This window comes from Pristis pectinata, chromosome 16, assembly GCF_009764475.1.
Source record: "Pristis pectinata isolate sPriPec2 chromosome 16, sPriPec2.1.pri, whole genome shotgun sequence".
Classification (NCBI taxonomy): Eukaryota; Metazoa; Chordata; class Chondrichthyes; order Rhinopristiformes; family Pristidae; genus Pristis; species Pristis pectinata.
Window position 1 is genome coordinate 21,151,983 of NC_067420.1, and position 23,181 is coordinate 21,175,163.

The following is a 23,181-nucleotide window of genomic DNA, read 5'->3' on the forward strand; positions in this document are numbered from 1 at the left end:
GAACGAAAGGGCTTACATATGATGAGCGTTTGTTGGCTCTTGGACTGTACTCACTGGAGTACAGAAGAATGAGAGGGGACCTCATATAAACATTTAGAATGTTGGAAGGACTGGACAGAGTAGATGTGGCTAAGCCATTTCCCTTGGTGGGTGAGTCCGGGACCAGAGGGCACAATCTTAGAATTAGAGGATACCAGTTTAAAACAGAGATAAGGAGAAATTTCTTAAGCCAGAGGCTAGTGAAATTATGGAATTCATTGCCACATACAGCTGTGGAGGCCCAATCATTGGAGGCAATCATGGGAGATAGATAGGTATCTAATTAGTCAAGATATCAAGGGATATGGGGATAAGACCGGAAATTGGGACTAGATAGGAATAGTATTAGTTTAGCTCATGGAGCAGACTTGATGGGCCAAATGGCCTACTTCTGCTCCTTTGTCTTATGATCTTGTGGTACAGAAGCCTGAAGTCTCACACCACCAGGTTCAAGAACAGCTACTTCTCTTCAACCATTTGGTTCTTGAACTGACTGGCACCACAGCTTAGCAGCATTTTGATCACTTTGCACTAAAAGGGACTGGATTTTTTTTGTTCTTATTATGTTCTTTCTTATAAAAATTGTGTATAATTTATGTTTGTTTTTCTTGTGAATGCTGCTTATATACTATGTGCCTGTGATGCTCCTGCATGCCAGTTTTTCTTTGCACCCATGCATACATGTACTTGTGCATATGACAATAAACTCAACTTTGACATCAACACCAGGAGTGGGCGAGGATAGAGAAATATTGATAGCTCAGTACATGCTTCTCTAAATCATATCCCTCTCTTCAATCTTCTAAATGAAAGTTAAATATCAGAGCTACAGGGTCTGATCAACTAGATTCCACATTTCAGGAGGGGAAGTAAAATAAATGTTTGGTCACATTTTAGTTATGCATAAAAAAACCACACAACTCGCATAATTCTGTCAGTTAAGTGCATGGGTAGTAGAGATTACAGAGAATATTGCTTTCACTATATTGAGGCAGACACTTCAAACTTAAACCAGGGAACACTTTTATTTGTTAAATACAAAATGGAATGCATTACATTATAGATCACGATACTTTTTAAATTTGAATAAGCCATTACAAAAGATAGAGGAGAATAATTGGAACCTCATTTTGGCAGTCAATTACTGTCCGATATTTTTGGATAACAACTCCAAAAATAAAAATTTGTATAGTTAATATTAAAACTCAGGAAAGTATTAATGTTGTTCAGATATTTAGCCTCAATCTTTGTCCCGAGCCAAAATAAAAAAGTGCCCTTTGCGAGGACTAGCTACAAACAGCAGATTTGCAACAATACTTAATAGACACAAAAGAGAATAAGTGTTAGCTCCAATGTTTCAAATGATGATGACAGCAAAAAAATATATAGATAAAAGTGCACATTGCATTTCTGGTTTTCACCTAGTTCAGTGGTTCCCAAACTGGCAAGATGTGGTGCTCAGAGAAATAAAGTTTCCAGGCTTTTCCTCAACTCTCATTTTAAATATCATGACTATCCTGTTGCAATCTCATGTCATGTACCCTGCATCGGTTAACAGCAGTCCTATTAAAGTTATTCAGTAGACAATCTAATGTCTTTCCTCAAAAAGTTTCATCATAGGTTAAGCAATATACCTCTTTGTTTCCAAGTTGAACTAAATACCCAAAACAAAATTGTATAAAATTACATATCAGATTACTTTACCTCATGTAATAACCCAAAATATCAAGGACTAGTCTTGTGTAAACCATTATTTGCCCTCTTCTACTCTTCCCCCCACTTACCTAATGAACTATTGTTGGACAGGTGATAAATGTATTTTGTAGCTAGCCAGACAACCTTTATTCATGAATAACCCTTAGTAAGACTTATGGGTTGATTGTAGAAGTCCAGTTATATCCACATCCCACATTGATCCGTGTGCTTCGAGAAGGGATTACTGAATAGCAGTTGGGTGTCTGAATCTTGACCAAGGGTGCTGGAATTAGTTTCTGTGCTCCTAACAGCACTCCAACTATGATTAGCTAAGTAAATAAATAACATTTAAAAAAAACTGCTGGAGGAACTCAGCAGGTCAGGCAGCATCTATGAAGGGAAATGGACAGCTGACATTTTTGGGTCAAGACCCTTCACCTTCCAGATGAAGGGTCGAAACCCAAAATATCAACTGTCCATTTCCCTCCACAGATGCTGCCTGACCTGCTGAGTTCCTCCAGCAATTTGGTTTTTGCTTCAGATTCCAGCACCTGCAATCTCTTGCATTTCCAAATATGACATGAAACCTGAATCTTTTCTATCTGCACTTTTCCATCACTCATTAAACTCAGTCTTCAGGAAGCTTTCTTTTGCACTTAAGGAAAAAAAACTAGAGGGTTGTTCCAATGATCTTCTAATGGGTACAAAACAATACAATGTAAAGAAGATACAGATCTCCACAAAATGAAAGAGAGGTGTGGGTGAAGTGAGAAATAAACTTTAAAGAAAAGATCAATGGGGATGACACAGTCTATTTTCATGTGTGGTGTTGCTTGTAAAAGTTGGAGATCCATAGAACTGGCTCAATTTCTATTTGGCATTCTAAACCAACAGGAGACTTCATGCCTCGTCTGACATTTTGGAGGAGTGCTTTATGTGATATCCTTTTGCCTTGGTGGCCTGTGAATATTCCTAATCACACATTTAACCATCCATTCAATGCCGTCATTTACGCCTTGCCTAGCAGGAAGAGAAAAAAAAATGGTTTACTAATGAGTCACAGAGTCATACAGCATGGAAACAGGCCCTTTGGCCCAACTGGTCCATGCTGACCAAGACACCCCATCCAAGCTAGTCCCATTTGTCAGCATTTGGCCAATAACCTTAAAAACCTTTCCAATCCATTTACCTGCCCAACTGTCTTTTAAAGGTTGTTATTGTACCTGCCTCAACCACTTCTTCTGACAGCTGATTCCACATAGGTACCACCCTTTGTGTAAAAAAAAAGTTGCCCCTCAAGTTCCTCTTAAATCTTTCCCCTCTCATCTTAAACCTATGCCCTCTAATTCTTGACACCCCAACTCTGGGGAAAAAAAACTGTGCATTCACCCTATGTATGCCCTTTGTGATTTTATACACTGGGATATATGAGGTATACAGTCATTAATGAATACTGCAAAGTATTTTATTATGATCATTATTATTCCGAAAAATGTTTTAAAAAGTTATGGGAAAATTTGCGTAAAGTCAGATTTCCATAAGTCAGGTCATTGGTATCCTGGGAAGTCCTGGTATTTTGTTTTTTTGAGGGCATTTCTCCTCTTCATTTCCATTTTCTCTCTCTCTCTCTCTCTTAAGGAATACTCCAAATTCTTCCAAAGGAGAGACAGTGCAGAAGTCCCTCCAGGTATAAAGCCATCTCTAAAGATGTGTGGCAGGGACCTGAGAATACTCTCACTGTTTCTCTGAACTGAATATTTAAAGAAGCATCTACACTTCAACAATGGGATCACCAAAATCAAACGCCCATGCTGTGGCTCAATGGGCAGCACCTGCACCTCCTGCTCCAATGACTTCAGCACAATAATCTAGTAGTGGAATGCTGCACGATCAAAGTTGTTATTTTACACATGAAATGTTAAATGTAAACCCTATCTGTTGATGAAAAATGGCACCATTTTGCAGAGGAGTTATCCTCAGTTCCTTAGTCTATCACTACGGTAGGGCAGCGTTTACTGTAACGCTATTACAGCACCAGCTGGGTTCAATTCCGGCTGCTATCTGTAAGGAGTTTGTGCGTTCTCCCCGTGTCTGCGTGGGTTTCCTCCGAGTGCTCTCCTTTCCTCCCACATTCCAAAGATATATGGGTTAGGAAGTTGTGGGCATGCTATGTTGGCACTGGAAGCGTGGCGACACTTGCAGGCTCTCCCCAGAACACTCTACGCAAAGATGCATTTCGCTGTGTGTTCTGATGTACGCGTGACTAATAAAGATATCTTATCTTATTACAAATCCATTATGACATTGCCATTGCAGGCAGCCAGCTGTGTACAAATTAAACATAAAACAGCACAGCACCACAAGAACAGGCCCTTAACCCACCACATCTATGTTTATCATATCCATGTTGACCATGATGTCGGTCTAAACTAATCCCATCTGCCTGGACATAGTCCCTATCCCTCTATTCCCTGCCACTTCATGTGTCTGTCTAAACATTGCTATCGTATCTGCTTCTACCACCTCCCCGGCAGCATGTTCCAGGCAACCACCATTCTTTGTGTAAAAGAAAACTTCCCTCACAAATCTCCTTTCAACTTTCCCCCTCTCATCTTAAACATAGGTCCTCTAGTATTAGACATCTCCACCCTTGGAAAAGGACTAACTATTTACCCTATCTATGCCTCTCATAATCTTGTATGCTTCTAATCAGGTCACCCCTCAGTTTCCCATACTTCAGGGAAAACAATTCAAGTTTGTCCAACCTCTCCTTATAGCTAATACACACCAATTCAGGCAAAATCCTGGTGAACCTCTTCTGCACACTCTCCGAAGCCTCCACATCCTTCCTATACTGTGGCAACCAGAACTGCACAATACTCCTAACAAAAGATTCCAGCACCTGCAATCTCTTGTACTTCCAAATATAACATCAAACCTGAACCAAGTCTAACAAAATCTGTAAAGTAGTGAAAGGGCAATATATTCAATTAAGAAAAACAATTACAGAAGATGGAGGCATTTTGTATGTGCTATTCAATTCAAATTAAAAAAATCTAATTGAAGGCTGAAGGGTTCTGACAAAGAATCTTCAAATGTTAACCGTTTTTCTTTCCACAGAATTAACTTACTTTGAATGAACTTCTTTCCAGAAAATTAATTACATCTAATTTAATCATTCCTACATTGTTTCAAATATATTTCAGGTACCTGATCCTTTTAGGGGCCCAAGGAGGAGGAATGAGAAAATGTGATAAATGCAGTAGACATTTGTTTTAGTGTCACTGTGTCACCCTGATACAACTTATTTTCAATCTTTCCTAGAACACCGCAAAATTAGCATGCCACAGCAATTAGTCAACAACTCAGAGAAATACAGCACAGAAACAGGCCCTTCGGCCCACCTAGTTCCACCATTTGTTCCCCCTACATTCCCATCAATTCCTCCCCACCTCCCATCTACACATGAAGGACAGTTTACACTTGCCAATTAACCTAACAAACCACACATTTTGGGATGTCAGAATAAACTTGAGCTCGTGGAAGAAACCCATGTGATCACAGGAAGAACATAAACTCCACACAGACAGCACCAGAACTATGAAGTACCAGTCCTTCTAGTTTGTAAGAACTGTGTGTAATTGGGATCAAATACATTGTTTTTGTGCTTCAATTAAGATTTAATATTCATGGATGTATCAAAAAAGTCCAATGACAATTTTAGCACGTCCAACTTTTCACCTGGGTTTCAATACATAAACCAAACACAAACGAACGAATCATGGACAAAATGAGTTCTTTAATCCCAACCACTGGATCCTCCCCCACACACACACATACACCCCCATGTACCAAATGGAAATATACTGCACGTTCCATAACATAACAAAATAAATTCAAATGATGCAGGATCGCTCAAAAAAAAAACTCCATATGCAACATCCAATCACTTCTTAAATTATTCCTGAGTTTTGCCTACACCGCTGAATCCAGAAATCTTTGCATATCGATTGCTCTAAAAATTCCCTGCCAGTCTTAAGTTTGTTTGAAACTCTACTCTCTCATGTTAGGCTTGCAATATATTGTAATTGTAATGTACTGGATCAACATTTCCCTGTACCATTTAGTAACTATATTAATTAACACTGGCACCTTTTGGCAAAGCTCTTATAAACAATTAATTATATTGATGCAGTGCAGAGCAATCTGGATAACAATTGCCTTGGTGTTGTGAATGATCCTTTCTCAAATTTCCATTCAGACATACATGCACATTGCCAAAAACAAAATGGAATTTACAATGACCCAGCATAAATGGCAGAACATTGCAGAATAATTCTTTAAAAACCATTGGATTAGAGATATGCCTTGGTATATTTTGAAAACTGTAATCTGGAGTCACTTTAATTATGATAATTCAAAATTAATTTGATAACAAAAAATGCAATTTTAATCAAGTGCCCAATTCATTATCCACAAATAACTAAGTTTTAAACATCTTTAAAATACCACATAGAACTATTTACATTATATTAATAAAGCTGATTACAGCAAACAATAAAATATTAGCATCCTTGCACAGTAAAGAAAATTTAGGCCCCTAAGTCCAATTGCCAGAAACTGTACAGTCAATTAAAACTGGTTGTACAAATGTGGACAAGATTCAAGTAATATGCATAAATTAGCTCAAAAGGTTGCATAATCTACAATACATGCCAAGCAAAGTCTGTGCTTAAAACTTGATTGATTAGCCAATTTTATGCAAATTGCAGTGTGAAACTCAGTGCAAGCAAGTGGAGACTCCTTCCCATTGAGCATTAGGTTTACAAATCCCTTCATCTTTAGACAATTCAATACAATTCATAAAATGCCTCTGTCATTAATTTCTCCAGCCTATTTGCAATTGTCTGCATTTGTAGATTTAATTCAATGTGTTTTCTAAATTAGTTTTAAGATATGACTTTTGAAACCCAATCTAATTTGGCAGCATCTACAATGGTTTTCTGAATCCAAGTTACTGATATCAGTTAGAAGCAGCCTCAATCTAAAACTCAACCACAGCACTTTATTCCTCAAATCCCAACACAATTCTTATTTGCTTCCTAATCTTTCAAAAAAAAACAAATAAATTTCCTATTCTGACCCATTATGTCCTGAATTGCCCCAACATTTTGCTTTAGTCAAGAGAACTTTTGGTTCAACTGAAATATTTTGGGGAGTTAAATTTAATATGACAAAACTTTCCAAAGTCTACTTGGGAAATCAAGTATAAATAGGCAGTACTCCCACCATCCCCCATCACCCTTAAATACACACAGACTGTTTACCATATTATAGAGATAATCCTCAGATTTATTTCCAGTATCAATTCCTCTGTGCTTCATGAGACTAAAGGTCACCCATTTTAAACCATATTCGTCCCTTTTCATTATATTTGTCTCTCAATGGTCTTCTTTCTCCTTCCATCAACACTGCCCCACTCCAGTGTCCAACTCAAAATAACCACCATTCAGCTCAAATAAATCTTCACATTTTAGATGGTGAACACAAGGACTGATGTCCTCAATCTCATTTGCTATGAACCAAGACTTACCCAGTAAGTGCTGAACATGGTTGCACCAAGCAGTCTCTCTTCCCTATTTTTGGAGCACAATCACTAAAAGCTGTTTTTATGTCTCCAACTGAGAGGCAGGTCTATCACAGGAAAGAACAAAGCATTAATGATAAACTAAATGAGCTCACGCTGCAAAATAGAGAAACATTTAGGATCACAATGCAGAGAGAAAACAAATCTATACCACACCAATGTCAATTATAAACTGACAATAATAAGGAGATTTAACTATATTGAATTCCAGTTTTTGGTCTCTCCCCACTACCAAAAGGAATAACTACGTTCATTCAAAAAGATGGCAAACACTGAACTTGAACATGTTTAAACTGGTTCAGCTCATGATGTGTGAAATACCAGCTCACTCACAAGAACACTGCTGCCCAGTTTTGATACATATCTGTTTGAACATTCAGTTGGTTTGCTGGAAACAGGGTTAGGGAGCAAGTCACTTAATTCAAATGCGAACATTCTGTGCAACATATTTAAATTGATGAGTGAAGACATATTTTAGTTTGTATATGAATGCACTTCCCTTCACCTCAAGTACCTTTACTGTCTGATGGTCAACACAAAGCTACGCAGACCACAAGTCTATTGGTTTGGTTTCAACTGTGCTAAATCAACTGATCCTTGTCATGCCTTCTGTGCACCTGTCAGCCTGAGGGTAGAGGATGGGGAAGTTGTGGAAATAAAACTACAGTTGTATTCCTACTTCTTACCCAAAATCCAGAAACAAATCTGGATGATGTCGCAGCTTACCTAGCTCACACATGAAACATAGCTATCTGGGTGAGCAATCAGAATTGTCAATGTCCTTGGCAACAAAAGCAAGTTGGGGAGAAGAAACTGGGAATACAAACAGGATTAAGTTATACTAACTATCCTTTTAACAAAGAAGGCATAAGCATGAAAGGGTAACGGAATTCTTAGTTCCCATATGTTGGAAGAGACCAATTCCCCAAACACTCTGGGCCTTTTCAAGTTTAAGTCAAATATTATCACTTCAGAAAATTGCATGGTATCACTAACAAGAGAAAATGGGACTAATTATGACAAGAAAAATACCTCAATGTCTTGTTTGTTAGCCAAGACCAACAGTGGAACTCCTTCAAGTACTTCACTTGTGATCATTTTCTCTATGAAAAATGAAAATGTTAAAATGCTCAAACACAGTAATGGTATTTAGAGAAGTGGAATTTAACAGAAACTTGAGCACATTTCCAGGATCCCAATTAGTGCTAATAAAAACATTTCTAAGCAAAAGGAGAAGTCATGACATGGATGTAATCAGTTAAGTCACCATTAAACCTCCTTCTCCCCCTTTCCAAGAACCAGTTGATGTAATGGATTAACATGTAATCCTATCACTATCGGGATCTGGGCTTGAATTAATTCTACAATGTTAGGTGAAAAACACATCTTGACAGGAAACTAGTCTGCATGATTTTAAAACTGCCCATTTACACGGATGCATACCACTGAAAACTATTCCCAGCCAGATTGAACATGATTGAATAAGACCCCCTATCAAATCAAGTTGAGGAACCTCACTGCAGAAAGTAACAGATCAATTTTATGCATTGTGTGCAACAAATGTCTATTCATGACATTTAAGAGACTTCCGTTTTTTTCCCCTCTGGAGTACATGTTGTAATTTGTCACAAGTTCAGTTTCCTCTGCTCTTTGAAAATGGGCTGTTTTAAGTATAATGGAAGTTTACTGGCATATGACTATTTGATGAGTTATATTTATCTCCAATGCGTATTGTGAAGAAACAGTGTGTCAATCTCTCCATTAGAATAATTGATTCATTTGATAAGAATCCCACAAAATGTTCTAAAAAGGTACCTAGATAAAGGATGAGTAGAAGATAGGCACCAACATCTATTCCATTCTGTTTAGGTAGCCTTCATGGTAATGTTGATACAAACAAAAATTATTTTCCTTGCCTGCAATACCTAAAATTATCCAGGTCTAAAAGCAGAGCAAGGCAGATTGAGGTCAAGATTCTGAACAAGAAACTTTAAATAGCACTTGCATAGTGGACAGGATTTCCCACCACTGGGCTCACTGATCTGCATAATGAGTCCAAATTTACAATTTGCAGATCTAAGTGTTAACTCCCTGGAAAGCGCATGACCCTCAACAGAGAAGCCCCTAATGCAAATATCATTGTGAATGAGGGAACAAAACAAGTCCCGTCAAAGAAACAACTAAAAAACTGACAGATGACGAGGGCAAACCACTGGCACAGCCAGCTGTCAAAGACTAACCAGTTCCGGATATTTGACAATCATAATTTTTCCAAACTTTAAAGTTTTTAAAAATTATCAAAATACTATAAAATTAAGCTAAACCCAGGTCAACGTAAACCACCTTTGGACTGACTTTGTTGCTTCGCAGCTGCTCCTGTCCATTCAAATAAATGAAAATGCTCTTAATGAACTTGATCAACTCTGGCATGGGTTTTTTTCCTGGCAGATTCCCTAATGTAAACGTTAGAAAATGGCCATAAATTTCATACAACAACTTGACTCCAACATTAGAGCACAGTCAGAAAATGGCTAAGAATTAGAGTATTATTAATTTCACATACATTTGTAGGAATGTAGAACTTGCCGACATTTGCACGGGGTAACTGTTGGGCCAGTACTTGTGGGAATTTGAGACCACAGTGATGCTCCACTTCTCCGATATGCTTTCATACATTCACATTATACACAAATAGACATATAGAAGGGGTTTTAAAAGATGTTTGCTTGCAATTCAGCAATATCTTTCATCATGTTGTACATACCAAAAGCTATTTTTGATTCAGACAATCGCTCTTCATCAGTTGAATCAATTACATATATTACACCATGGGATTCTGCATAATACTGAGAGAGAGAGAGAGAGAGTTGATCACAATATTGCAGAGTATGCTAACAGAATACAGATATAGCTGGTTTCGTACTGTATTAAATCTTCCTTATCATTGCTCAATATGCATTATATAGTAAATGCATTGCCAAAACCACTGCCTTACAATATTCTAGAATATGTCAGTGAGAGGGGATGTGGAGGAAAAACAAAGAAAAAATATTTGCTTATTAAAGTTACTTTTAAAAACCTAGATTTTGTAAAATAAAATTTAATTAAGTAGAAGGATATCTTTCATGCCATCTTTTCCAAGCTCCAAATCAGAGGTACATTGATAGATATACTTGTAGCAGCAGTAGGTAGATTATATCATCAGGTAAAGTTGGGAGGGTAGGTATGTACAAGAGAACAGGGAGAGAAATGAAGGCAAAAAGTTTGCATGCGGCACTGATAAAACTGCAATAATGACCTTGCAGAGAGTGGGTCAACAGTGGATAAGGGCCTTCAGTATTGTAGTAGATTGTGCTGAGTGGAAAAGTATAGCTGGGCCAGAAATGTAATTTCCTAAAACAGTTACAAGGATTCCTGTATTAGTTAAAATAGAGACAAATACTAGTGATAGAAAGTTGCGAGTTTTAAGAATGCTCCTTCCCTCCCAACTGCCTCTGAGTTTTATATTTTGACCCCAGAACGACCCAAGCATAAGTGTTTTTTTTTCTTTTTTTAAAAAAAAAGGCTTCCTTGTGATCATTAGAAGTCAGTTTAATTCTATAGAACTATACAGGATTTATCTTTATTTCTTTGCACAATCCCACATTAAACTCAGTTATTTATTAACCATGTACAACATCTTTAACATTGAAAACGCCCGGAGCACTATCAAATGTATGGAAATGTCCACATAATGCAACATTTTAATCTTCTGTGGTAATGCTTACAAGGTCACAGTGACTTCTTTTGTTCAAACCATGCAACTGCATACAAACTGTCACTGCATTATATCAATAAATCTGTGCTGCAGATTGACAAACCGAACCACTGACACAAACACCAAAGTCCCAATACTTTTAAAAGACATCCAAACTGCAGGTATTGCCAAATTGCTTCAAGATGGAATGTCAACTCCCTGCGGTCCCATTGCCTGCTAAAACTGTGCTGGATTAGACTTGGCACAGGACCTGCACAGTTTCAGCAACTCCATTCATTTCAGTGGAGAGGAATGAGTTCAAAGAGAGACAGGCAAATTTCAGATAATTCACATTTATTTAGTTAATCGAGTTAAAAATTGAAACACATTTTCATTGCTTTTATTTTAAAATTTCTTTTAAAATGATTAAAATGTAATGTTTTCAAATGATACAATTAACTTTTCATAGCTTTAGAATATCTCTCAATAATACACATAAACTGTTTTGGCAATCTGGTAAACCTGGGAGTCTTGCTTAGCTGGCTATGAAAGCCTATCCGGTGGCATGGCTTGCTGTTTAAGACAAGAAGACACAGCTTCACGTAGGGTCTCACTAAAAAGGAGCTGACTATGGGGACCAATATGTCACATCAAGTACACTCAGATAACATTGTGACGAGCCCACATAGCTCAAGGCTCATTGGACAAAACATCCCGCAAGCTGGATGCAGTTGGTGGCACATTGATCTTATGCCCTTTGAGATCCGAAACATCGACTGTCCATTTTCCTCGACAGGTGCTGCCTGACCCGCTGAGTTCCTCCAGCATCTCCTGTGTTGCTCCAGCATCTGCAGTCTCTTGTGTCCCTATTTCCTGTGTTTGTTCCATGTCCCTCTACACTTTTCCTGTCCATGTACCTGTCCAAATGTCTTTTAAATATTGCATTGCATCTGTCTCAAACACTTCCTCTGGCAGCTCATTCCATATGAGCACCACCCTCTATGTAAAGAAGTTGCCCCTTGGGTCCCTTTCTCCTCTCAGCTTAAAACCACGCCATCTAGTTTATAATTTGCTTTCCCTGGGAAAAAGACTGCATTCACCCTATGCATGCCCCTCATGATTTTATACACCTCTGTAAGGTCACCCCTTGGTCTCCAAGGAATAAAATCTTAGCCTGCCCAACCTCTCCCTACAACTCAGACCCTCAAATCTTGACAACATTCTAATAAATCTTCTTTGCAGTCTTTCCAGCTTAATGATGTCTTTCCTGTAACAGAGTAACCAAAACTATACAAATACTCCAGTGTTGTTACGGTAACCAATATCATCAAAAACTGTCTCGGCTGATATACAAGAACGGTAGCAAACTGTGACTTGAGTCAGATGTAGACCGCTTACTGCAGATGCTGTTTACTGGATGAGGTCATTTATGGTACTGGACTAATCCAGATGGCATAAACATCAATTATAAAATTTCTAAATTCAAAAAGTTACTAAGAAAACCAAGTGACTCACTCTTACTCTTAATGGTAATTTGCCTCATTTGCTGGCTCATGACTCTAGTAGGCACTTTGAAATAACCTAACAAGCTCATTGATTGTAGAGCCATTGCTACAAAACAAAATAGAGTGGAAGAAAATCTGAATGACTCACAGACTTGTTAACAACTACCTTGGTATTAGGTCAGGGGAGGACTGGGATAATCCCTGGCCAAAATTATTCTTGTTTCATAGAGTTGAAAAAATTGTTCCAAACATCAAGCAGTATTCTGATTTGCTGGTGTTTGGTCATATTTTTGGTCTGTTCCTTTTGTGATGATAAAATAGTATGACACCAGTAGATTCTTCTTGATATTCTAATCCATAAAGGTGTCAGAGTTTTTTTTTCTACATTTCCTTCAATCAAACTCCACAGTTAAATGTGAGAGAAACAATGCTCAGAAGCCAGTTTCCATATTCTTTTGTCCCTCATCACTTCCAGCTATTTACTAAGTTCTATGACATGGGAGGGAGGAAGAAACATGAAAGCAATGATAAGGGATTTAATAATTAGGGGGACAGATGGGCAGTTGTTTTTAGTCCCAGATGTGACTCTAGGGTGGTATGTTGCCTCCTTAGAGGTAGGGTCAAGGACGTCCTTGAATAGCCACAGAGCACCTTGAAGGGGAAGAGTGAACAGCCAGACATCGTGGTTCATTTTGATACTAATGATGACGGTGAAAAAGAGTGATGAGGTAATTCAGCCAAAGTTTAGGGAGTTAAGAAAGAGGCTAAAAAGCAGGACCTCAAAGCTAGTAATATTTGGTTTGCTGCCAGTGCCACATGGTAGTGAGTACAGAAGTAGGAAGGTAATGCTGGAAAGGTGGTGTAGGAAGGAGGTTGTTAGATTGCTGAAAAAATAGAATTGTTAATGGGGAATATGGGTTGCACCTCAACAGGAACAGGACCAATATCCTTGTGGGAGAGTTTGCTCGTGCTGTTGGGGAGGGTTTAAATGGCTCAGCAGATGCTGAGGACAGAATCAGAAGGAAGAAAAACTAAGCTGAAACAGAAGGTAGGTGTTCAGGTGAGGGAGTATTCAGGAAGGAAAAGAGGGAAGGAAACACGGGGCTTGTCCCTGACAGCCAGCAGATCATCAATTCTCCACCTGCTACCTATATAAACATTTTTATTTCAGAAGCAAGGGGATCAAATGGTGCTCGATAGGAGGCAGTGTGTTCACAATGTAGTGAAGGCATGTCAGGACAAAGGCAGCAACGCACGAATCATTACTCAGGAATATGAAATATGAAGAACAGCTTATCTAATTTGCCTAATTTGTTCAATTGCATTAAAAATGACAAGCAAACTCTGTCCTCAAGATACTGTATTGGTAGGTGGCACAGTAAATGTAACAGTAAAGGATCAGTTAGCGACAGTGTTATAGGGCAGCACGGTGATGCAGCAGTTAGTCCTTCTGCCATGCAGCACCAGTGACCTGGGTTGGATCCTGACCTTGGGTGTTGTCAGTGTGGGATTTGCACATTCTCTCTGACCTCACAATTTCTCTTGTTTTCTCCCACATCACATAGCTGGACCCATAAGTTAATTGGCTACTGTATATTATCCCAAATGTAGGTAAGTGGCAAAAGAATCAACAGGGAGTTAATGGATATGGAAGAGAGAATAAGTTGTTGGGTTACAGGGAAATAAGAGGGGGAACTGGGAACCGGCATGGACTGATATCATTAATAGTATTCTTCTCAATGCTTCTCCTATTAATGGCTTTGTGGGGAAAGTTACCCCCAAATTTGTACATTTAATGTTGCAGAACATTAGGTCCTACATTAACAAATCTCAGCAAGGATTGCTTTAAAATCACTATAATTGGCTCCAAGTTAGAAAATGCAAAGAATTCAGTCAGGATTCCAGCTACTAAGGATTCAAGTAACCACTGCTGGAATTTGTCTGCATATGGATGATGGATGAGAACATGATGAAGTTTGATGTGACAACTTCCACAACTGGAATCTATCAACATTAAACATCTGGTTGTCTACAAAGAATGATCACTTAAGTGGAATACTGGATAGCTATTTTCCATATATTAATAAATCATGGTATAGCAATTTGAACACTGATTGCTTTCTAATCAGAAAATTAAACTTATTTGAACAAAACCTTTATTTTCATTTTAAAAGAAAAAGTAAAATTAATACCTTATCCCATAATGACTGGAGTTCTTCTTGTCCTCCTAGATCCCAGAACATAAGACGCGCTGAACCAACATCAATGGTGCCAACTTTAAGAAATAAAATTATACTGTTTAAGGAGTATGAACTTGTAAGTATGTAAATAAATATCATATAGATGACTTCAATGGAACTAAAAATTAGAACTTGCTTTTGCTAATATATCACACGTTAGTGCAATCACCGCTGAATTTCCAGGTAATTTTCTTTGATGCATAGATTTTGAACTTCATCACCTCTGTGTTTCAGCCAAAATTCTATGCCATATGTCTCAAACTCTAAACATAGCCACATCCATCAATATGAACAATACTGATATTTTTGGAAAAACATCACACAGAGACATAGCTCAAAAACTTACTGTTTAAGCCAACTGTCGTAGTTATCTTTGATAAATTCATTCCTTTGTAGTTTCTGCTAAATTTAGTTTTTGTCTGCTCCAGGAAGGTCTGTACACATTGTTCAAAAGTAAAAAAAAGTATTTACATAACAGTAAAACTCAAACTCCACAGCACAAAAAAAAGTTCCACATTTTCTTTCTTATATCCAAGCCAGAGAAACAGCTGATAAATGGCAACTCCACATGCAGCAGGGAATTGACAGAATATGTTATTTACACACCTGACAAGATTTTATTCTTTTGGTTATAATGTCAGTGCAGATATCATGCATTTAAAGAGTTAACCAAATCAAGAAAACATAAGAATGCCATTCTCAAATTGTACCCTTTTCAAACATATGTTAAATCCACAAGGTCTGTACTACCATTTTTGTTATATTGTTGAAGTCACAGACAACATAAGCATTTTCCCTTTATGCAGTTAACTCTACTGAATCATCTCTAATCCCTTTTTTTAAAGTAATGAATTCTAACTGCTATAGTTACACTACATTAGTTTAATCAATGGTAATAATCCAACACTAAACAATATAAGAGAAAAGGACATCTGTTAAGTTTCTAATCGGTTACAGCTAAGAAGTCAGATCTTTTCACTCTTTTAGAGAACATGATGTATTAATTTGTTAGATTTTGGATTTTAGTTACTGTGCTGAACTCTATGTATTATTTTTACATAACCAGAGGAAACAAACCACACACTTCTACATTATCCCAATAACATTTCATTACTTCCCACTTCTGGATATATTTTCAATAATTTCTCCTTCCTGCAAGAGGTTATCCAGGCTACATTTATCCAGACATCCTCCAATGCTATTCTAAAGGATCAGTTTTGTTCAGCACTATCTACAAATACAAAATGCAACCATTCAATTTCAGTTATAGAGTAAAACTCCAATAATCCAGCATTTAGGATTTCAGTGGTGCCAGATCAGCACATTTTCTGGAGTTTTGGATGTTACTCAAACTCCAAAAGATTATTAATTCACTTTTCAAGTGAGATAAAAATTGCTGGAGCATTAATATAGAACATTGAGCATAGCAGAGTACAGGAACCTTCAGTCCACCAAATGGCAATGACCATGATGTCAGTCTATACTAATCCCATCTGCCTGCACATGGTCCTTAACCCTCTATCCCCTGCCTGTTTGTGTCTGTCTAAATGCCTCTTAAATGTTGCTGTTGCATCTGCTTCTGCCATCTCCCCTGGCAGTGTGTTTCAGGCACCTACCCCACTCTGTGTTAAAACAAAACTTGCATCACAAACGTCCTTTAAACTTCCCCCCTCTCACCTTAAAGCCAAGACCTCTAATATTTCACATTTCTACCTAGGGGAAAAAGACTGTCTATCTACCCGATCTATGCCTCTCATAATTTTATATATTTCTATCAGGTTGCCCCTCAGCCTACAACACTCCAGAGAAAACGTCTAAATTTGTCCAACCTCTCCTTATAAGGCAACCCAGGCAACATCTTGGCGAACCTGTTCTGCATCCTGTAGTGTGGTGACCATAACTGCACACAATATTCTAAATGTGGTCAAACCAAAGCTTTATACAGTTGCAATATGACTTCCCGACTTTTATGCTCGATGCCCCAACCAATGAAGGCAAGTATGCCATATGCTCTCTTTACCACCCTATCCAATTGTGTTGCCACTTTCAGGAAGCTATGGACTTGCACCCCAAGATCCCTTTATACATCAATGCCCCTAGGGGTTCTGCCATTTACTGTATACCTTCATCTTGCATTTGACCTCTCAAAACACGTCACCTCACACTTATATGGATTCAATTCCATCTGCCATTTCTCCGCATAAATTTCCAAGGAACTACCTTCCTCACTGTCCACAACTCCATCAAATTTCATGTCACCGGCAACATTTATTAATCAGACCATTGCTGCTGAACATGTTTATACAATGAGTACAACACACTGAGCTTATATTTCTCTTGTCCAACTCGGTTTTGCACTAACTCTGCACTAAATTTGTATTTTGTATATACCGTTTTTCGCACTATTTGTACTTGCACTATTCTTCTTTTGATTTTTTGTTTTTAGTTGTGTTTATTGTATGTCTTCTGTTCTATGTATGTCCTCTGTTGTGAGAGTCTGGGGGAAAACGACATTTCGTTCCGCCATGTGTTTTTATAGCATGGATGAATGACAATAAAGTAACTTGAACCTTGAACCTACATTTTCATCCAAATCATTAATATATATTAGAATAGCAGAGGTCCCAGCACAGGTCCTTGCAGAACACCACTGGTCACAGACCTCCAGTCAGAGAAACACTCCTCTACCACTACTCTTGGTCTTCCCTGACCAAGCCAATTTTGGATCCAATTTACCAATTCACTGTGAATCCCACATGGCTTAATCTTCTAGAACAGCCTACCATGTGGGAGATTGTCAAATGCTTGACTAAAGTCCATGTAGACAACATCCACTGACCTATTCTCATCAATCATCTTCATTGCTTCCTCAAAAAACAATCAAATTTGAGAGACAGGACCTCCTCCACACAACGACATGCCAACTATGCCTAGCAAGTACATGGTTTTCCAAATGTCGAGTAAATCTCAAATATGAATAAGATCCATATAATAAATTTCCCAGTGAGACCAGTAAAGTTAAAGGAAGAGCAGGAATCGAGGCCCCAGCAAGTTGGAAGGGAGTACGGCAAACATCACCTGGTGAGCCAGATGCCTTTGGGAAATTCAAGTGGTCAGATTGTGGATTACTGAATAGTTGGATAGTGGATTATTGGAGTTTTACTGTACCATCAATTTTCACAATACTCCAAACAAAAGATAAAAAGTACTCTCCATGCACGTGATGGTACAAACTTGAATTTTCCAGCTTTAGATACTGTTTAAATTTTAGCATTACAAAAGAAATCAAAAATTCCATTATATAAAGGGAAGTGCTCAATGCACAAATTAGCTAGACAGTAATGTGCCATTTTTGAACCAATGTAATGATTCTATTCACACGAGCTGTTTCGGGGGTGGGGGAACAGTTGAGGGAAGGTAGAGGGTGCAAAAAGATGAAAATATCTGCATGCAAATATGAGAAAAATTTAAAAATATATTCATTACTGCTGTATTAACTAGTCACAGAGTAGACAAGCCATAAATATCATCTTACTGTTTTGCCTGCATTGTCCAATCCCAGGATTAGTATACAGTATTCATCCTTCTGAAACATGTACTTCCACAGGCCTGACAGTAATGTATACATCCTGCAAAACAAAACAGGTCTTACAAATATTTTCATTGTAAGTAAATATGTTGAGGCGCCACCTCTTACAGAATGGCCACAAGACCTCAGACTCTGGCTACCGAAGTATTCTTCTTATGCACTTCTTTGGGGTTGTGGATGATGTACTTCCACTCTGGTTTTATGGATTCTGATTACACACTTATGGAAGTGTGTAATGAGCCCTACGTGGGAACTGCAGACTATGCCACTAATGGGATGGAAAATGACTGACAAGTCAGGCCAGTTGGGTGGTTTGTGAAGTGGTGTGTTTCTTCGGCTGCTTATGCAGAGGTTCTCTGGTTTTCCCCATATGAACTCATATACTTCTTTTCCACTTTGAGCAGTCATGGGCCAGTGGTCAATGGGGATATTGCATTTTAAGCACATCCTTATTTTTTCCCTCCACTTTTCTGGGAATCTCCTCCCATAATGGAACAAAGCACCTGTTTTAGGAATCTAGTGTCAGGCATATAAACAATGTGCCAACCCAACATAGCCAACTGAGAGTTATTAGGATCTCAGTGCTGGGGATATTGGGCCAGGAAAAGGATGCTGGTTTGCTTATCCTTCTAGTTATTATGGAAGTACTTGTGATAAGAGCACTCTTTGTTAAAAATACACCTACAGGTTTAAAAATACAACAATTAGACAGAATCCTTTTCCCCAGGGTAGAAATGTCAAATACCAGAGGACATGCATTTGAGGCAAGAGGGGGAAAGTTTAAAGGAGTTATACTGAAAATGTGTGCATACACACACACACACGGTGACTGAAACAGGCTGCTGGGGTAATGGTGGAAACAAATACCATAGTGGTATTAAGAGGCTTTTGGACACTTGTGAATACATAGGGGATGGAGGGTTAGGGATCATGTGCAGGCAGCAGAGTTTTAGTTTAATTTGGCATCATGTTTACCACAGACATTGTGGACCCAAGGGCCTGTTCCTGTAATGTACTGTTTTATATGTTTTAACAATTTTTTTATGTGCAGAAATATCACAACCACTGCTCAAATTATGTACTAGTGTTAGTCTAAAAACTGTTCCACATGGAGAGCAATGAATATTTGACAGCCTATTATTACATTATGGGGTTCTGCCCATATACACCCAAATGCAAGTACAAAGGTTCTGTTTCTCAGGTATCCAATTTGAATTTTAATACAGTTTTAAAGTTTTCTTTCATGAGATTCCATACACTTTTTAAGTAAACCATAACAAAATAAATATAAAACTGGGAAACAAAGCTGTGGATGGACTATTGCATCACTGACTATAATGTAGTTGGGTTTCAACCTGGGATGCAAAACACTTGTTATATTGTCACTTAAGAGATATATTGCTTTTATGCTGGACACTTTATTTCTAACCTATTACCAAGATCAAAACATAATTCTTTTCATCATTAATCCACTTAAGAAACACTTTTAAAACTAATGTTGCTTGTTTCTTTATGCTGTTTATGTTAAATAAGATTCTCTTATTGCTCCACTCCTATACCTTACAACTCAATATTAAAATAAATCTCCCACTGCAGTCATCTGGGGCACTCAAACTCCATCACCTACAGCTAACCTAGCTCAGAAGTTTTGTGTACTCTCCCCTCCACCTCCTTTCCAGTTTCTGTTGGATTAGCTTTAGTCAGGTTTCTTCCTCCACTCAGCGACATAAGCTGCCCACCCTCCTTCAAAACACCCATCCTGGTATCAGTTGTAGTTCACAATTGCCCATCATCAACGTTTTGCCCATGAAACTGTTGCTTACTCAAGTTATTTGGAGCCTGTTCCCAATGTAACCATTTTATACCCCCAATTTCTATGCCACTTCCAACATTAAGGTGTCACGAACCAGCAACAAAAGAAACACACTGAGCATAATTCAGTGTTAAAAACTATTTTATTAATCAATACTTATGATAATACGTAAAATAAAAGTAAAAATGTTAGTATGTTAGAATTCAAAAATGTTAAATCTTGAACGTTAACCCCAAAACTAAACTCTTCGTGTGTGTGTGTGTGGCAAAGTCCAAAACTCCCATTTCAGGAATGGTTCTTAAAGTTCAGTTCCGCAAGCCATAAGGTGAAACATGAGCAAGGGCTTCTTCAACAACCACCGTTCTCTTAAGATAAGATGTAGACGTAGAGAAACATAGAGAGAGTAAATACGAAATCCAAATGTTCCACGATGGAACCCAAACGACACTCCAGTGTTTACTCGGTAGTGACTTCCTCACCCCGAAAAGCATCCGAATCGTGGTCGTCCACACACAAATACCTGTTTCCTTCTACAGGTCAGCAACAAAGTGAACTCCACCGGATTACTTCCAACTTCCATACATGGATTTCTGTGGCAGACACAGTTATTGTTTCTCATCCATTGATAAAGAAAACTAGCAGGCTGGTGTCTCTCTCCCTTCTCTCTCTCTTTTTCTGACCTCTTCAACAACATCATTACATCCTTTATCTTCTATTGACGTAAGCATGCCCCACACACACACACTCTATCTAAAAGGGACATTCACTGAGTCCGTAACAAAGGTCATCCATTCCATCACAATAACCCCTGCCACATCCCAGTTCTACCAGGCCTGAAGTCTCACTCCACTCTGCACCCCCATTCTACCCACACTGATCTAGATTTTCTAGTAACTTGGATCTTTGCATTGTACTCTCTCATTGCCAGAATAATAAATTTAAGTGGATGGAATGGGTTAATACAGGTATTGTGAATTGCTTGATTACTCAGCATGCAGTGAACAAGGCTAAAAAAGTTGAGAGGATTGAAGAGTACCAAATCACTCAGAAAAATGTAAAAATAAATCATTAAAATCTGGTAAGAATAGAAGATAGTTAATTAGGCAAATGACAGTTACATCATTAGCAGTAATGAAAAAGGTACAGAAACAGATTCTGGTGTTGAAGTACTGTAAATTAGTTTCAACAGAAGATTCTCAGCTGCGAGTTTCCAAGCTAAAAATGCTGCTGTGTTCTATTTTTGGCAAGTTTCTCCCAGCAGTACATAGTGACAGAATGCCATCCTGTCTGACAAAATATACTTAACTCAAATTCTGTTCAAGGTTAGGTGCTTCATTTATCTAACATCACCCGTGGACCATTACATCCCAGGCTGTGTGGACATTTGATCCAGGAACACCATTGAGTCTCGATTAGACATGTTAGGCCAATAAAAAGCAGCCCGGAAGATAAGCAAAATTCATTCTAATTCTAAAGAATGCTGTAGACATCCGTATGTCTGCCATTCAATGCACACAAAAGAATACAATTTAAGAGTTTCATTCTTCGACCCTAAGCGCATTAAAACATGTCCAGCTGCCAACCTTCTGGTACTCCCAGCTGAATGGAAGCGGCTCCAGCTCCAGTTAACAAACGCCCTCTCCTCCTTGATTCTGAAGGAAGCGCCAGCACTTCCTCAAAAGCAACACTGGCAGAGAGCAGCTCCTACCTGTTACACCCTTCTATCCATTTAAAGCACGTCAATCCCCCTCACTTTATGAAAGCGACTCCATACTGTATTGAGTCCAGGTACATCCAGAAACCACCGGAAACACAACTACCCCCCCACTGACTTGTGGACTCCGTAGTTTTTATGCCGTGCCCTCCGGGAAGGATTCGCCACTTGGAACTACAATGCCCATGCTCCCCCGCACCACCACCCTTGTGGTGACGAGGCAAATGTGCGGAGCGAACGGCCTCACATTTTCAGATAATTCCACAAAAATGAAAAACGGGATGGTAAAACCGTGCAGAAAATAGCATTAGGTCTGTTTGCTTTTTAGCCGGAATTGTCTAACAACACAGTGAGCTACTCCGAACAGGACAAATGCTGTGTTTACTGTTCATATGCAACATTATTCCGTGATCTCTGTCTCCCTCCTTCCTTGTCACCTGACCTGAGTATTTACAACATATTTGTATTCATTTTAAATTCCCAGCATCCGTGGGATTTTGTTTTTGTGCAATCTTTCGCTAACCTTTTTTTCTGATCTTAAACTGGAATCCCAGTCTCTAATTGTAATGAATCTGTAATCCTCCAGGTCATAAATGGCGCTAGTTTGCAGTAAAATGTTTGTATGTTATCAACAATAGTTAATAGCAGAGATCGTTAATACCAGTACGGACCTGAAACGTCGACTGTCCATTTCCCTCCATAGATGCTGCCTGACCTGCTGAGTTCCAGTTTTTTGTGCGTTGCAACAGTTAATAGCAGTATTCTCATAAGCATCATATAAACTAGACTAACACTCGAGCGAATGTTTGTCTATGCAGTCAAAAGTGCTGTCTTTGAATCAAAATGTTAAACCATGTCTGTCTAACAATTCAGGAGGAACATCCAACAATATTATGTCAAAAGCAGCAAAGTTCTTCTGATGTGGTAACAGAGCATTTATCCCTCCACCAAAGGAAGAGACTAGGTCTATTTATGTTACATCTTTTACAGGCCTGGGATGTTCCAAATCACTCTACAATCATTGAACAATATCAAAAGATTAATTGGTGTGAAAAAGGAACAATATCCTAAATGTCATTTTGCTACTTCTCTACATTGGTGCAGGTTGATATGCTAAGTGTTCTCTTTTCAGATATAAAAACAGAAAACACTCAGCAGTCAGACAGCTGAGACACTGAAAAATATTATTCAACCTGAAACATC

The 23,181-nt window shown here is 38.4% G+C and overlaps 1 protein-coding gene across 2 annotated transcripts; it reads right to left on the reverse strand.

Annotated features, from left to right (window-relative positions):
- Nucleotides 1–1,045: 1,045 nt before the first annotated feature.
- Nucleotides 1,046–22,102, reverse strand: arfrp1 (ADP-ribosylation factor related protein 1). 2 transcript variants are annotated; one of them, XM_052031225.1, is made up of 8 exons: nucleotides 21,973–22,102; nucleotides 18,398–18,491; nucleotides 15,209–15,296; nucleotides 14,815–14,897; nucleotides 10,146–10,227; nucleotides 8,414–8,484; nucleotides 7,328–7,428; nucleotides 1,046–2,754 (listed from the first exon to the last, which is right to left on the reverse strand). In XM_052031225.1, exons 2-8 carry the CDS (start codon nucleotides 18,488–18,490, stop codon nucleotides 2,667–2,669), a joined length of 606 nt encoding a protein of 201 aa, XP_051887185.1. In that variant the 5' UTR covers nucleotide 18,491; nucleotides 21,973–22,102; the 3' UTR covers nucleotides 1,046–2,666. The 2 variants fall into 2 exon arrangements, with proteins under 2 accessions (XP_051887185.1, XP_051887186.1); XM_052031226.1 differs by having other exon boundaries at nucleotides 21,848–22,027.
- Between the last annotated feature and the right edge of the window lie 1,079 nt (nucleotides 22,103–23,181).

Excerpts from the sequence above, each read along its gene's own strand:
- arfrp1 (XM_052031225.1), bottom strand. The coding sequence starts at position 18,490 with ATGTATACATTACTGTCAGGCCTGTGGAAGTACATGTTTCAGAAGGAT. Across the intron at positions 10,228-14,814 it reads TCCAGTCATTATGGGATAAG|TATTATGCAGAATCCCATGG; the intron begins GTATTAATTTTA and ends TCTCTCTCTCAG. Across the intron at positions 2,755-7,327 it reads CCATGTTCAGCACTTACTGG|GCAAGGCGTAAATGACGGCA; the intron begins GTAAGTCTTGGT and ends TCTTCCTGCTAG.